Raw genomic sequence first — 16,111 nt, forward strand, 5'->3', positions numbered from 1 at the left:
CTCCCACTTTCAGAAAAAATGTCTGGGGAGCACTCGGTGAGCTTCTGAGACCTATGCAGGGGACTCCAGCCTGGGATTCACCCCCTATGTGCTCAGCAGAGGAGGTTCTAGGGGAGGAAGAATCCAGGGTCTCCTGACTGAATACCGCACGGTGTCTCCAGAAGCCAGAGGTATGCAGCTGCAGCATGCTTCCGTCATTGGCATGCAGAAGCCAGAGGTATGCAGCTGCAGCATGCCTCCGTTGTTCGCATGCAGCGGGGCCATAGATGTCCATTTCTGGGGCCTCCAGTCCCCACACAGGAGAAACGGAGCTTGGCCACAGGCTAAGCTGGATCTTTGTGATAATATTTTAGAGATGGAATTTCTTCTCCAACATACCAGCTAGGCACCCAGGCCCAGCTCCCAGCAGACTGCACATGATCAATCAGTTGAGTCACGGATATAATTAATTTAACACATTTAAATGATTTTCTGTATAGTAAACATGCTGAATGAGGGTGACCCCGAAGAAAGTGACTGCCTGAGAAACGGAGACGGTGAGAGGCATGAAAACGCTTCGGCAAACTCAGAGCATGTCAATCTCTTCCCACTTGCTTCCTCCTCCCAACACCTCACTGATGGCTCAACTCGGCCTTCTGCCGCCTCCCTGGGCCACAAAGGTACTTTCTACTGCATCAAAGGATATTGTATTTCCAGCAATTTGACGATAATTTTAATGAGACCTGTCTGCAAGCCAGAATCAGGTGCCCCTTAATATGCAACAAAGAGACAAGGGGAAGACAGAGCAAAGGGCCAAATGGAGTCAATTTGCAGCCTTTCTTGCCTGAAGAGGACTCACGAGGGCACCAGGGAGAGTGGGAAGAGTTGGTGGAGGCATGGTGGGTCTGCCTGCAATTGGGGGGTACGCTAAGCCTTGGTGCTGGGGACCATGAGAGAGCCATATCCCCCCCCCCACCAGGTCAGTGTCACTGATAACATGAAGGTGTTGGCTTTGCAGAGTTTTAAGGGTGTGTAAAGGTCTGCCATTTGCTGAATTATGACTCAGACTGGTGCAGGTGTCAAGGAATTTCCCATTAGTAAGAAATTCATCTTCGAGCCCTGGAAAGCATTTTAGCCCGTCTTAGCTAATTGCTCATCAAGTAGTGATTATTTGGCTTAGATGACAGGGTACACTTTGCAGGGGTTATAAATGAGCTCCTGCGAAGCCGCGCCAGGCGCCAGGAGCCAGGCGCCAAAGGGCCGGCCTCTGGGCTTAGAGATGCAGCAAAAAGGCTTCTGGGCTTCAGCCGTGCTCCATCAGCCAGGCAGCATTGGGTGTCATGAACTCACTCTACCAGCGAGAAGCTCAGTGGAGGGTAGGTGAGGCAGCCCATCCCCTCTTCAAGGGTGAGCAGAGACTGTGCCCAGTGAGGGGAACAGACCCGGCTGTTTGGACTGGGAAGAGAGGCTATGGGGAGAGGTTCCTCTGCAAACCCAGAAGCTCATATAGACGAGGCTAGCCCTGAACTTGTTCTGTAGCCATGCATGACCTTGAACTTCTGGTCCTTCTAATGCTAACTCCTGAGTGTTGTAATTACAGGCCTGTGCCATTATGTGTGACAGACGTGATGCTGAGGATTGAACTGAGGGCTTTATTCTCGCTGAACGAACACTGTACCAACTGAGTCACGCCCCTAGCCTCTTTTTTTCAATGTCTTTAAGGCCCTCATTAGGTAGCTGAGGCTGGTTTCAAGTTTGCAATCCTCCTACCGCCACCTCCCAAGTGCCTGGGTTACAGACGTGTGCCGCCATGCCTGGATTTTTAGTAAGTTTTATGCAATGGGCTCTGAGTGTGATTTTACAAGGGGTTCTGAGGATAAAGGCATCTCGTTAAGCCTCGTTAAGGGAAGCAGCTGCAGTTTCCAGCCTGAATCTAGGCTGTGCTGCAAAAAATGTACTTGGTCAACATCTATACTGAGCCTTCACGTCTGAACGTGGGAGGGGATGTCCGCGTTTAGATCCTTCTACCTATGGGTTTTGGAAAGTAACTTCCCTTCAGCAAACTCAGGGTCTCCTCTCCAGCCAGGAAGTGGCTCTTGAGCAGCAGCCATCAGTAGAATCACCTGGAGGGTCAGTTAAGGACCTAGGGTCTAGAGTCCCAGTTAGTGAATCTAACCAACACTCTGAGAATGGCTGGTCTATTAGAGTCCTTTGCTTATCAACTCTAGAGCTGAGTTCCAGCTTACCTCCCCAGCCCTACCGCTGCCCGCACCCAAGGCTCTGTCTCAGAGACCATCCCCTCCCCTAACCAAGCTCCACCTGCTCTCTTACTCAGCTTCCATATGGTTAGTCAGCCTTTAGTGCCTAGTACTTGCATGCTACTCAAGGCCAGACTCAAAGGCTGCCTCGCCTGAGAAGCTTTCCCTGAATTTTCCACAAAGATCAAGAACATCCTTGTAGGCTGGGGAAGTTCTCCCCCATGCCAAACGCTTTTATCTTTTCTGTGCCAGTGTTGTTCAGACGCCAACCCTATATTTACACTGCCGCACACACTCTACAAGACCAGCCTGCCATACTACCAGCAGCCTGAAACCATCTTCCAAACCCAATGTTAAAGAAACGCACCAATTCCCTCCTCTCTTTGTGCTTCCCCATGGTGAACTGATCACTATCTGATTTTGAGTTCAACAGAACACAGAACAGCACTTTCACCACACCCCCCACTTGAGGCAAAGTTTCTGTATTTGCCAGGAAGACGAGAGGCAGACAGAACACCAAGAAATGCTCACAGTCACGTCCATCTCCAGAAGGCAGTGCCGTTGCAGCCCCAAAGAGCTAGACCCACACCCAAGTCCCAGCCCTTCCTCTGGCTAGCTGTCCCTGTCAAAGCTCAGCGTTGCTTGTTTTAATAGGTATAATAACAGCACCCACTCTCATGGGACATAAAGATGCAACAGGACCGTTCGGGACAGTAGCAAGAGCTGGCACTAGACATACATGATGACGTAGAAGCCATGCAATGCCCAGGGTTCAGGGATGGCATGGAGCCTCTAGGTGAATGTTTGGGAACTATTGAGCATACAGTGCTAATCTTCCAATGTGTGTAAGGATGTATTATCATCTGCATTTCCCCAGAGAAATGCTTGAAGCTCATATTGGGCAATCCTCCCAATCAATATTAGCAGTTGCCACACGAAGGACTTTTATTCTCTTGTACTGGAGCTTGGGAACCAAGGGTTCTGGGAATGTCGGGCAAGCATTCAACCCTAGAGCCAAGTCCCCAGGCCTCTTTTTGCTTTCAATTTTGCAATGGTCTCACTGACTTGGTCAGACTGGCCTTGAACTTATTCTGTAAAGCAGGCAGGTCTTGAACTTGAGAACTTCTTACCTCAGCCTCTCAAGTAGCTAGGATTAGAGGCTACACCTCCAGGCCCAACACAAGGACTAATCTTTAACTACTTTGTAAAGAGAAGTGTTGTTCTCATTTTGTGAATGAGAAGTCTGTAGTTCAAAGAAAGTCACCCCACTCATAAGTAAAGACACAGGATTTGAACTTGAATTTGTTCCACCCCATCCACAGGGTGGTAGAGCACACCCACCCTTGCAGACACCTATCCTTTCTTCTTGGTGAGTCATGGAGGTTATTTCCCCAGTGAAAGAGCCTACCCACCCCACACCTCCTTTCAATATTCCCAGAAAGTTCCTTCTGTTACCCAGAGAAGAAAACACACACCAGCAGGTGCTTAGCAGCCCCTCTTTTGGCCTTGCATGACCCCAGAGGGCAGTAGGCAAACAGCCCATGAGGCTTGGGAACTGACCGTGACCCCGAAGAAGTTTGTTTCATTCATGGCATTGAGGATGATCCTGCCCAGCGTGTGGTCCGTGTAGTTGAAGTCCTGGATCCGCTGGTGCCTGCTGCTGGCATGCAGGGTCTCCATGGCCCTCTGCAGTGTCTTGGCGATGACCCAGATGCCATCATAGGCATACCCGTGGAACTTGCTGGGCCCCACACCTGAGCGCTTGCTGTTGTATTCTCTTTCGTATTGCTGTGGAGTCTGGAAGAGCAACAGGGTGGGGGACATCAAGTTACAGCAGGGACTCCAGGGACACCGATAGTCTATGGGATCGGCTGTGTGCCCATCACAATGCTATGCTAGGCTCACTGTCTATCCTTCCATTTAATTCTATGGTGATTTCCAAAGGTAGCAGCCATTACTGTCCCCATTTTACAGAAGTGGACATTGAGAGATCCTGAGTGACAGGCTGAGTGACAGGGCTGACGTAGCCCTGCCTACCTGGAAGACTAAACAGAGGATGTAATACACCCTAACCACGGAATCCCTCCCCCCCCCCCCCCCCCGCCCTACTTATACGGCCTGGGTCTGGAAAACTCCTGGAAGCCCACTTACTAAGGCTAGAAATTGAAGCTATATATACAAGTCAGCAAAATAGTCATTGAAATGTTTTCAATTTCCCCCCCAAATAAACATAGCTTTTGATCTGAAAGTCAGGGTTTGAATTCAGCTCTGAAGGCTCCTCAGAGCTTCAGGCTAGACCGTGCATGAGGAAAGCCAGCATCGCTGGGCAGTCCTTCCCCTCCAGCCTCCTGCCTTCCCACTGCCTCCAGCCAGCAGCTCGTGGGTTCTCTCTGTCTTTGTCCTCAGCTTCAGGGGCCTCTGAACCACCCAAGAGGTGGTCATCTTTAAGAACTGGAGCCGAGCAAGGCTACAGGTCCCCAGGCTCTGGAAATGACTCTAGGACTCAGAACTCTGGAAATGGGCAAGGAACTCAGAACACAGTCTAAACGATGTGTCCAACATTTTACCTTCTGGTATGATACTGCCATCTACGAAGTTCACAATCCAGAACCATGTGTTCAGATCACAAAACATATTGCACAACCCCTCAATGTTTTAAGCTTCTGACTGATTATATGTTGGGCTGCATTCATGGCTGTCCTTGGCTGCATGGATATGCTGGGTGGAGATTCTAGAAGCTTCTAGTTCTGTGCCCCACAGGACTCTGTAAGGCCCTCTAGGAGCATAGGCCCTGAAGTAGATTCAAGCGAGGGAAATCTGTACCTTCTACTTGTCCCTTCAAAGCTCCACAGGGTCTGTGAATAGTTTGACACAAAACCACGGATCGTCCCCTACTCCTTGCTGAATTTAATTAAAAAAAATCCACTGGTGATACTGACATCTTGACTGGCCACAAGGTTCTGAAATTGCTCTTTTACTCCAGTGCCTGAGTTTGTCCTTCTGTATGATGTCACCCGGGGAACTCTTGACCTCAGCCTGTCTGTGAACCTTTCTCAAATTCCTTCTGACCTCCTCAGTGGGAAACGTTATCACAGCCGTCTGGGAAAACCCTCTGAGAGGTCAAATCACACAGAAACTGCAGGTTCCTGGTCAGTTTACACTCAGAAGGGTCCTTAGAGATGGTCATCCCCTCCCAGAACAGCCTGAGGGACCAAGAGTTGCAGAGGTTTGCACAAGTGTGTGAGCTTGCGTGTGAAGTTGTATGGACCCCTACCCTGTAGCTGCTTGCTGGCCTTGAGGTCATTATTGCTCATTGTAACCTTGCACAACTGTCCCTGGCCAGAAGGCCGGGAAGGTGGATCTGCACAAAGGTCAAGGGGTTTTACATGTGTGGAGCCCATCATGCCAAGAAACAGGGTCTCTGGTAGAGTCAACCAGCCAGGTGCCCAGGACCCCAGTCCAGGTGCCTCCACTTGTGGCCCTGCAGGACTCTGATTGTTCAAGTGGAACATGTCCAGCATTGAGCTCGTGGTCCTCCCTCTAGTCTCAGGCTCTTCTGGAAGCCTAGGCTGTCCCCACCCATCACTCATCCCCAGTCACCAATTCTCATTTGTCTTCCCAAATCCGAGCAGAACCAACTTCACCTCCTGGGAGACCAGGCCTTTGGGCCAGCTTAGCTTCTGCATCCACACCTCACACAGTGAGTCACCTCACAATCCCTGTGTGTCCTGACCTCTGTCCAGGCATGGCTACAAAGTGCCAGCACCTTCCCTGGCCAAGTTCACTCCTCCGGGGAAGCTATCCAGCATGAGGTGCTCTCTCTCTTCTAGCCTCCCAGGTTTCTACATCCCATGGAGGTTCCTTGTACTCCAAGGTTTTTACACTGGTTGTGCCCATTGGAAAACTCCCCCGTCTTGGAGTGCTCCACAGCCATAGCATCATGTCACCGGAACAGCCCTCCTGAGTTGGGAGTCTCTATTCTTTCTAGCATCTGACATTCCGGTGTGGCCTCTTGGTTGGCCTCTGTTTTTGCGTGTTAGCATTGGTGCCACAGGGTCAGAACATAGCATGCTTCAGTCACGGAGGGGATCTCAGAATCACATGACACACACATAGGACTCAGCCGTGCTGCCTGCTAAATGCAGGGACATACCTGTGCACACGTCACAGGGCTAAATGCAGGAATACACCTATGTACACACCACAGGGCTAAATGCAGGGACATGCCTACGCACATACCATGGGAATAAATGCAAGGACACACCTATGTATATACCACAGGGCCAAATGTAGGACATGCCTATGTACACACCATGGGGATAAATTCAGGGGCATGCCTATTCACACACCACGGAGAGAAATGCTCCCTGATACGGAAATGTGCCATGCCCCTGTGTGTGAAGACACACGTTTCTCAGCATCTTCAATAATAGGTGCTTTAATTTAAAAAAAAAAATCGTCAGTTTGCCAAGAAAAAGTATTATATTCTCTTAATTTGCATTTTCTTTCTAGTAGAATGAGCTCCTTTCAAATATTGACTAAAAGTTGTTATTACTTCTGAGGTAAATTTCTTCTTTATGCCACATTGCTGCGGTGATGGCCGCATCTGTCAATGGTAAGTCATCTTGCTCTTTTTCCAGTTTTTATTGCTTGGTTCTCTCTATCTCTCTCTCTCTCTCTCTCTCTCTCTCTCTCTCTCTCTCTCTCTCTCTCTCTCTCTCTCACACACACACACACACACACACACACAGAGAGAGAGAGAGAGAGAGAGAGAGAGAGAGAGAGAGAGAGAGAGAGAGAGAGAGAGCACATGCCTGTACTGCAGGCTTGCTCGCTGAGCTGAGTATTGATCTTCAGGCACGGAACAGCAGGCATTCTACCCCAGAGATCTGCCACCCGCCACCACCACTCCATTCTCCCACACTCTCAGGCCTTGAGTTTGCAAGCCTCCTACCTCATCCTCCCAAGTAACTGGGGCTACAGGCTTGGACTGTCATACACAGATTTTTACATTTTAAATGTGACTTGGAGCTAAGTGATGGTCGGTGTTAATTTTCAACTTGACAAAATCTAGAATCACCTGGGAGACGGGCCTCTGGGCGCGCTTGTGAGGGTGTGGGCAGGCCTTCCATCTTAGTTGGGGTGGGAGCACTCCCTGGGCTGGCATCCTGGACTGTATCAGATGGAGAGGGGGAGCTGAGCATGCGCTCATCGCTCTCTCCTCCTGACTGCAGTGTGACAGGCAGCTGCTTCCAGCCCCTGCTGCTGTGACGGCCCCCCGCTGTGACGGACCTGTGACCTGACCTGGGAGCCAAGGTGCACCCTTTTCCTCTAAGTGGCTTTGTTAGGATGTTTTGCCACGGCAACTGAGAGAGAAACTAAGACTGTCTATTTCTGATTGTTAACTTAGCTCTTGGATAGTTTTAAAGTATGTAAAAGCTACCTAAATGTGTATTCCCCTATTAGTATTATTACTGTTATTATTTTCTTTCTTTTTTAAAAAAAGATTTATTTATTATATATACAGTGTTCTGTCTGTATGTGTGCCTGCAGGCCAGAAGAGGGCACCAGATCTCATTACAGATGGTTGTGAGCCACCATGTGGTTGATAGGAATTGAACTCAGGACTTCTGGAAGAACAATCAGTGCTCTTAACCTCTGAGCCATCTCTCCAGCCCTTATTTTGTTTCTTGAGGCAGGGTTTCTCTGTATAGCCCTGGCTGTTCTGGAACTCACAAGTGTAAGAGGAATGAGACCCTCTGACTCCCATGGTCTTGGATTTCCCTCCCTACATGTGTTCTCTGAGGCACACAATGGCACTGGAAGGGGGAGTACCCATGTTGGTCAGCTTTCTGTGACTATAACATGATATCCGAGCTCATAACCGTCAGGAGGAAAAAGGTTTCTTTTGGTTGAGTTTGGGAGTTTCAGCTGGTGATTGGCAGGCCCTGCTTCTGTTCTGTGGTGAGGTAGCTCATCAGGAAGGGGGTGTGGTCAACAAAGCCATTAATCTCATGAACAAGGGAGCAAGGAGAACTGTGTCTTACAGTTCCTTCCCAAGGCAGGTCTCCAGTGACCTAACGATTTCCCACCAGGCCCCAACTCTCAAAGGTTGTATAAATTCCCGATAGTGTCCTCCTGGGGACCAAGCCTTTGACACATGGCCTTTGGGGACATGTGTCTAGACTATGGCAGCATATGTCTAGAATTTCATTCTCTCTACCCAATGGTTCAGTCAGATGATATTTTAGGGAGTACCCTAGGCTGTCTGGGACCCTCTGAAAGTCAGGGGCTGTTAGGTTCAGATAGACAATGTCTCCCATTTGTTCGTGTTCTTTGACACTTGGTCTCCAGATGGCAGCTCTGTTTTGGGAGTCTGTGGAAACTGTGGGAGGCGGGGCTTTTCTGGAGGAAGTGAAAGGCGAGGAGGCGGGCTTTGTGGGTTACAGCTTTGCCCACTTCTAATCTAAGCCTCTCTGTGTGTTTCCTGGTGGGCAGCCAAGACATGAACAAACAAGACCACAGGTCCCACCTACCACAGCCGCAAGCCACTCTGGCTGCCATGCCTTCCCCACCATGATGGACTGCATTCCTCCCGCTGTCAGACAAGGTAGATCTCCCTGCCTTAAGGTGCTTCTTCTCAGGTGTGGAGTCATGGAACGAGATGGTGGCTACTGCAGGGCAGGACAGAGGCCCGAGGTGGACAGACCCAGGATGGCTCCACAGGAGGCCATTGCCTGCATATTTTAACTTCCTTGGCATAATGAGTGTGTGTGTGTGTGTGTGTGTGTGTGTGTGTGGTGTTTATGCACGTGTGTCTGCGCACCTGTGTGTAAGGACCATAAAAGGACCAAGATCATACAGGTTATTTGATTTGGCCTTGGGACTAACACAGACTTCTATGTCTGCTTTTTATATCAGTTGCTTACAAATCTCTATTTTTTTCTACTTTACTTTTCCACTTTGGTTGTTGCTCTGGGGGATGAGGAGCAGGAGCGTGGCCATGGAGACAAAGGATCTGGCTGTCCACAGGGCTTCTGTGAGTAATGGCTTGAGATAGGACTGGGTATAGGCCTTGCTGCTTTTCCTCTTGTATCATATCCCGGGCCATCTACCTTTCTTCCCAGGTGATTCCGAGCCATCCAGAGGGCAAGCTCTTGTGACTGCCAGAGACAAGGGATAGCCGCCCTCAAGCTGGCCTCTGTTGCTAAACTGAGAAGGAGTCCTGGCTATTGTTCTTCTAGAGGTTATGTTTATCACAGGTGCTAGAAGTTTCTGGAAATAACTTTACATAGATGGTTCCCCTTAATCACAGGCTGGATTTCAGTGTTTTGAGAGACAGTGTTTAGGACTTAGAACGTATTTTCCTTCTGAAAACATGTTATAGAGAGTGGTGGAGCCCCCAGCCTGCATGGGCTTGCAAAGCTAACAGGTGGCTCAAAGCTGTGCGCTTGTGATCCCAGCACAACCATGCTGACAGGGTTAATACGGATCATCTGCCTGACAGGATGCAGGCTCACCCATGTGGATAAGGGAGTGTCTACATCAGGCGAGCTGAGGTGGGGAGTGAGCGGCACCATGGCATGGCTGGGGTCCTGGACGGAATAGAAAGGAAGAAGTGAGCTGAGAACTAGTGTTTATCTTTCTCTGCTTCCTGGATGCAGATGTAAACTCCTGTTACCATGACTTCCGGCTGTGACAGACTGACCTGCACTGTGAGCCACACAAACCTTCTTCTTCCTTGCTTGAGTTTTTTTTTTTTTTTTTTTTTTTTTTTTTTATTGCTTCCTGGGGGAATCAAGCATTGTGAACAGAAGAGAGGAGACAGGGACACACCCTCTTTTCTGCCCCATTGTCTATCTCCCCCAGAAGAAGTTTTGTTCAGCGTTTCATTGGTGTAGCTCCTACACTGGTTCCTGAACTCCAGCAAAGTTGGCCCCTAGGGTGGTTTGTTAAACGTGAATTCCAGGTCTGCCTGTTTTTCCATGTCAGTGAGGGAGTTCAGTTAGGTGTGTGCAGTTTTTAAAATCTCAGTTTTGGAATACACACGAACTATGAAGGCCTCCTGCAACTGTCACTGGGACCTCTCAATAGAAAGTTCCTTCCTAGCTGAGGTGACATCTGTCTCCCCGTAACTCTTCTTCAGCAAGCTGCACGAGCCTGAAGAGCCACCGGAGACACATCTGTTCCTTTTCACACCATGCAGCTCTGCACAGAGCAAAGGACAGGGGCATTCCTTCCCCCAGAGGTATTCTCCTGCCAAGCTAATTAGTTTCAGTTTGGACTTCCGTGGCTGTGATGAAAAACTCCTGTCAGACCGAAGAGCCAACGAAAGAGCACACAAGGAATTGAGAACGACATCCGATTCAAGCAGAGCTTCCTAAAACAAAGAGCAGCTTCTGTTCAGATACCAGAAAGCAAGCAGGGTTTGGGGTGGTGGTACAGGCCTGGGATCCCAGCATGCAGAAGGCTGAGGCAGGAAAGTCATGAGTTCAAGGTTAGTCTGGGCAGCACAGCCAAGACTATCTCGGAAAAAGAAGAAAGGAAGGAAGGAAGGAAGGAAGGAAGGAGAAGAAAGAAAGAAAGAAAGAAAGAAAGAAAGAAAGAAAGAAAGAAAGGAAGAAAGAAAGGGCAAGTGCCAGGCATTGGTGGTGCGTGCCTTTAATCCCAGAACTCAGGAGGCAGAGGCAGGTGGATATCACTGAGTTTGAAGCCAGCCTGGTCTACGAAGTGAGTTCCTGGATAGCCAGGACTATTACACAGAGAAACCCTGCCTTGAAAAACAAAAACAAAACAATACAAAGAAGGAAAAGGCAAGCAATCAGGCCAGCTGGGATGGTAGGGACCACGTTTCATTGAGAGATGCTTTGAGATAGTCACAGACTCCTTGCTGAGGCACTGGCAAGTTTGCCAGCAGGAAGTCGTCCAGCTAAGGCTCGAGCAGGAAGCATTGGACAAGACCTTTTGGTAATCCCCTGTGGAAGTCAGGCTGCATTTCCGGGCTGCCAGGCAACAAGATGTGAATCATGAGGCTGACATGACAAGAGACATTTTCTTTTCTTTCTTTTTTTTTTTAAATTAAAAATTTCCACCTCCTCCCTTCCTCCCACTCCCCCCCCCACTCCCCCTCTCCCTCCCTCTCCAGGCCAAAGAGCAGTCAGGGTTCCCTACCCTATGGGAAGTCCAAGGTCCTTCCCGCTGCCCCCAGGTCCAGGAAGGTGAGCATCCAAACAGACAAGGATCCCCACAAAGCCCATCCATGCAGTAGAATCAAAGCCCAGCGCTATTGTCTGACAAGAGACATTTTCATTTAAAATATTTTATAGCTAAGCTGCATGAAGCAAGGGGCCACAAAACAAGGCAAAAAGCACCAGGAGGAGGGACAGAACCTTTATGGAGTCTAGCATCAGTCAACACCTTAGGGTTTCCGATGAGAATGCAGAAGGGCTGACAACTAGGAATAAGAATAAGGTAAAACAGACTAGGCCTTGCAAAGTCATAGCCAATCCTGGAACCATCTTCACCACACTGTGTTAAAAATAAAGGTTTTTTTCCCTACTGAAGAGAAAGATGTCAGTGTCCGTATCTGCTGCAATCTCCCACAAGCATCATATATCATCAAAGTCTATCAGTTATGACCGGAAGTATCATAGAAAAGGAAGGAAGGGCGTTAGAAATAATCCCACAAGAAACTCAAATCATGAAGTTATGAGACTTGGACTTTAATATTAGCAAGGCTGCTGTATTCAAGTAGATAGGTGAGAAAATTAAAAAAATAAAAACATCACCAAGGAACTGAAAGCTACAAAAGAAGAAAAGTAAACAGGAGAAAATAGAAAAAGACAAAAATGCAACCTCCAAAGTAAAAGACTTGATGGGTGGTGGCAGCAGTGGGTTTGACCAGTAGAAAGCAGACAGATGAGCCAACATGGACTAGTTACTGTTTAGGGGCCTAGCAAGGAAGGGATGGAAAATAAGAAGCATGAGAAATGCCTGGAATACACTGGAAATGCATATCATGGGTATAATCATGGGTATAATGTCTTGAAAGGTAAGGAAAAGTGAAGGAAAACATAAGTGTAGAGACCAACTAATAAAGAAAAGCACAGACATGTACGCATGCACACATGTACATGCACACACACACGAGTGCACATACACACATACATGTGTGTGCCTGTGCATACATCACCTGATCAAAGTACTACTACAATAATAACAACAACAAAAGTTGAAGATCAAAGTCAAGACAAAAATTTTTGTTGTTTTTTTTTTGTTGTTGTTTTTGTTTTTGTTGAGACAGGGTTTCTTTGTGTAGTCCTAGCTGTCATGGACCTAACTCTGTAGATCAGGCTGGCCTCAGACTCACAGAGATCTGCCTGCCTTTGCCTCCAGAGGGATAAGATTAAAGGTGTGTGCCACCACCGCCTGGCTCCAAAATAAAGTAGCTAGATAGAAGAGACACAGCACTGTTAAAAGATCAATGTGCAGTGGCTGGTCTAACAGGAATAATGGAAGCCAAGAGACAGGGACATCATAAGCTGGAGGGAAACAGCAAATGAGCTGGAAGCACCCCTTGCTATGAATGCACTCGGAATTAAAGGTGACACAAAGTACACTAACACAGCTAGGAGCAGGGAGACCATGTCTGGCGATGGTAGCTAAGGAAGGATCCGGGAAGAGTCTTTAGGCAGAAAGAGGCTCTACACAGAACAGAAAGGCTGTAAGGACTTGTACACAGGAGAGTACCCATGAGTGAAAACCAACATCTGGCCAAGAACATCCTAGAAGATCCTAATGAAGATTAGAGATCTCAGACTCACACCCGATGATGCCAGGCTTTGTTTTATGACTTTAGTGATCAAGATGCCATGGCGGTGCTGTAAAGACAGACAAACTACAGAAGACAGCGAGCAGCACAGAGACGGGCCATACTGTGCAGGTGCTGGATTCACGCCCCGAAGTCGCGCAGCCTGGGAGGAGGGCAGCAATGGCCCTTTCAATAAATGGTCCCGATCAATTACTTGTCATATGGAAAACAAAACAAATGTTGATTTTTACTTTAGACATACATAAAATCACTTTCATGCACACCTGCTATTTAACATGATGCAGAACTAAACTAAAGGATAAGGCAGAAGGCTTAGCAGCCTCTACCTGGGCGAGGGAGGGCAAAGCGCTTAGACGAGGCACAGCAGGGAACACCTAATGAGCTGGACTGCATCAAAATGGAGAATTTCTATCCATCGAAGCCACCAAGAGAGTGGGAGGCAAAGGGGAAGAGAAAAGCCCCACATAGACTTCCCAAAGGCTCCTCGGGTAGAACACAGAGGGCATTTCTATCTCTGGGCCACCAGTGAGCAAGGAACAAACAAACAAACAAAAATCCTAAAAGCAAAAAACAAGTCAGCAACAACCAGGCAGGGACTCCAGTAGGAAAGTGGATAAAAGGCAATTACGAAGGAAGCTCAAAACCAACCAAAAACACAGGAGAGGAAGGTGATAAGAGCTTGGTAAGGGCGCTGGCTGTGCAGTCGCAAGGGCCTGAGTTGGACCCCCAGGACCTACATAAAACTCCAGGTGCGGTGATGTCCGTGTGTCATCTCAGCTCTGGGGAGGCAGAGACGGGCAGCCCCACTGGCCAGCTAGACGACCCTAGTCTGTGAATCCCGCGTCTCAAAGAAGGTGGGTGACATTCTGGAGCTGTCCCCTTGCCTCCACATGCACCCCCTCACGCACACGCGTGCGCACGCATATGATAAAGGATGAGAAATTCTGTCATGTCCAGTTTCATCAGCAGTCGGGGATGTGCAAGGTGAAACTAAAATGGAACGCCATGTCCCACCCACTAGCCTGGCTAAAATTAAAAAGCTGACAGCACCAAGTGCCGACAAACCTGTGCCCGGAGTGGAAGTCCCCCTCACTGCCGGTGGGTGTGTAAGCTAGTGGACCCACTTTAGAAAGCTGCTTGGCAGTGTCTGTGAGAGCCAACAGATGCCCATTCTGTGACTCAGAAGTTCCACCAGACTCCATGCCCAAGATCTGGGCGAGCAGGCATCCATCACAGCATGGCAGACGGGCAGGAGCAAATCAGAAAAATGAGCGCAAGAGCCCCACCCGGAGACGCACAAAGCAGTTCTCAGAAATGGGAGAAAAATGAAAAATCACAGGATTCCTAGACTGAACAACTATGTGACTAACACGTCCGTTTCCCAGACTTTGATTTATAGCCAGTACAATCCCAATACAAGCAGAATAGGCCCGTGTGCAGGGTGTACAAACAGATGACGTGGTCAGACCATACGGAAATTTAAGAGCACTCGGTGCAGGTGAGGGCCAGCGAAACCACACATCCACTCAGAGATGCACGCTGATAAGACTTCCATACCACACGACCCAGAGGTCTGCTCAAGGTAGGATGAGAGGATTCTGAGCATCACACCACAGAATACTATGTGATACTGCACACAGAACACCTTGGGTATCACTCATAAGTGTTACAGGAAAAAGGGAAGGCCCACAAGACCACACATTCAGAGCCAAGGGCAGCCATCTGTAGGGCAGAGTCAGAGAGTGGCTGCAGCTGGTAATGGTGTCGGCTGGGCAGGACACAAGGCTAACTTCTGGTTGGCTTCCGTTCCCTGGTTCCAACTGTCTGGAAAATCTACAGCCGTCTCTAGCGGTCTCACGGCTGGCACCCCACGATTGTGGCTGTGAGCTCCTTCCCATGAACTCTGGCCCCAGTGCTCAGTCTGAATGTTGACGAGCATCTTCTGAGTGTTGCCTGCAGACTAAGATATTCCCACTGTGCTATCCCATATGTTCTCACTAAGCTATGGAGGAAGTACTGTCACCAGTACCACAGGTAAGAGAAGAGGGGTAGTTAAATGACTTACCCTCTGTCCATCATAGGATCGCCGTGTAACAGCATGGCTCAGGCCTGTGTCCTGCAAATGTCACCTGTGGGCTTCCAGGACAGCCTCACCTTGGGATCAGAGGCCTGGCTTCCAATTCGAATCTCAGTGTCTAGAATGGAGTTTGCTTTTTGTGCTACGCACCAAGGTGGCTGCCAGAGTGCTGGCAAGCTCATTCAAATTCCAACGCAGAAGGTGGAATCACTCCCCCGGGGGCTTTCTGGTAGTCTGAGAAGAACACTCATCTCATTGGCTGTGCTAGAACCCTGGCCACAGCTAGCTTGGGAAGCTGGGATTGTCCATTTTCCAAAGGGTGGCCATCTACCTGCTTAAAGTCAGAGTGCTGTTACTGGGTACCAGGAGGAGGAGAGATAAGAATGTTGCTATGGACACACCCACCTGTCCAGCAGGGATTCAGATCTAGCCAGTGTGTGTCCATAGGCCACCAAGCTCTTCCTCCTAAGCCTGCCCCGCCTCCCATGAAAGGGGCCATCTAGAAACTGCAGGGGACAGGACATCAGCACTGTGAGGCTAGTCCTCGGGTTCTCCTGCCTTTCCATGTCCTTCCCTGTCTCCATTTCAGAGCACAGAGTGGTCACGGGGAACCCCCCCCCCCCCAAACCTCCCAGCCCTGCCATCACTTCCCATCACTGTGGCAATGAGATGTGTCAGTTTTAAAAGGCCCCTGCCTATGCCTATGGCTGAGGACTTGCTGCCTCTGCTCCCTTGGTGACTGTCCCCTCAATCCCACTGGGCACAGGGGCCTCTCCCTAGGTGTCCTGTTGGCTTTTGGCGACTTGATCTAAGCTCAGGCCGTGTGGAAAGAGGGAACTTCAGTTGAGGAACGCCTCCATCAGATTAGCCTGTAGATGAGGCCGTGGTGCATTTTTTTTGGTTGATGATTGGTGTGTGTGTGTGTGTGTGTGTGTGTGTGTGTGTGTGTGTTGGGGGCAGGCAGTC

At 49.1% G+C, this 16,111-nt stretch overlaps 1 protein-coding gene across 1 annotated transcript in view; it reads right to left on the reverse strand.

The window, feature by feature from the left end:
• The window catches only part of Gabbr2 (gamma-aminobutyric acid type B receptor subunit 2), a 347,946-nt gene that overhangs the window by 130,757 nt on the left and 201,078 nt on the right, over positions 1-16,111 (reverse strand). The window contains 1 exon segment of the mRNA XM_038348048.1: positions 3,798-4,034. Coding sequence (XP_038203976.1) covers positions 3,798-4,034 — 237 coding nt within the window.

The sequence above is a fragment of the Arvicola amphibius genome, chromosome 11 (assembly GCF_903992535.2).
Source record: "Arvicola amphibius chromosome 11, mArvAmp1.2, whole genome shotgun sequence".
Taxonomy (NCBI): domain Eukaryota; kingdom Metazoa; phylum Chordata; class Mammalia; order Rodentia; family Cricetidae; genus Arvicola; species Arvicola amphibius.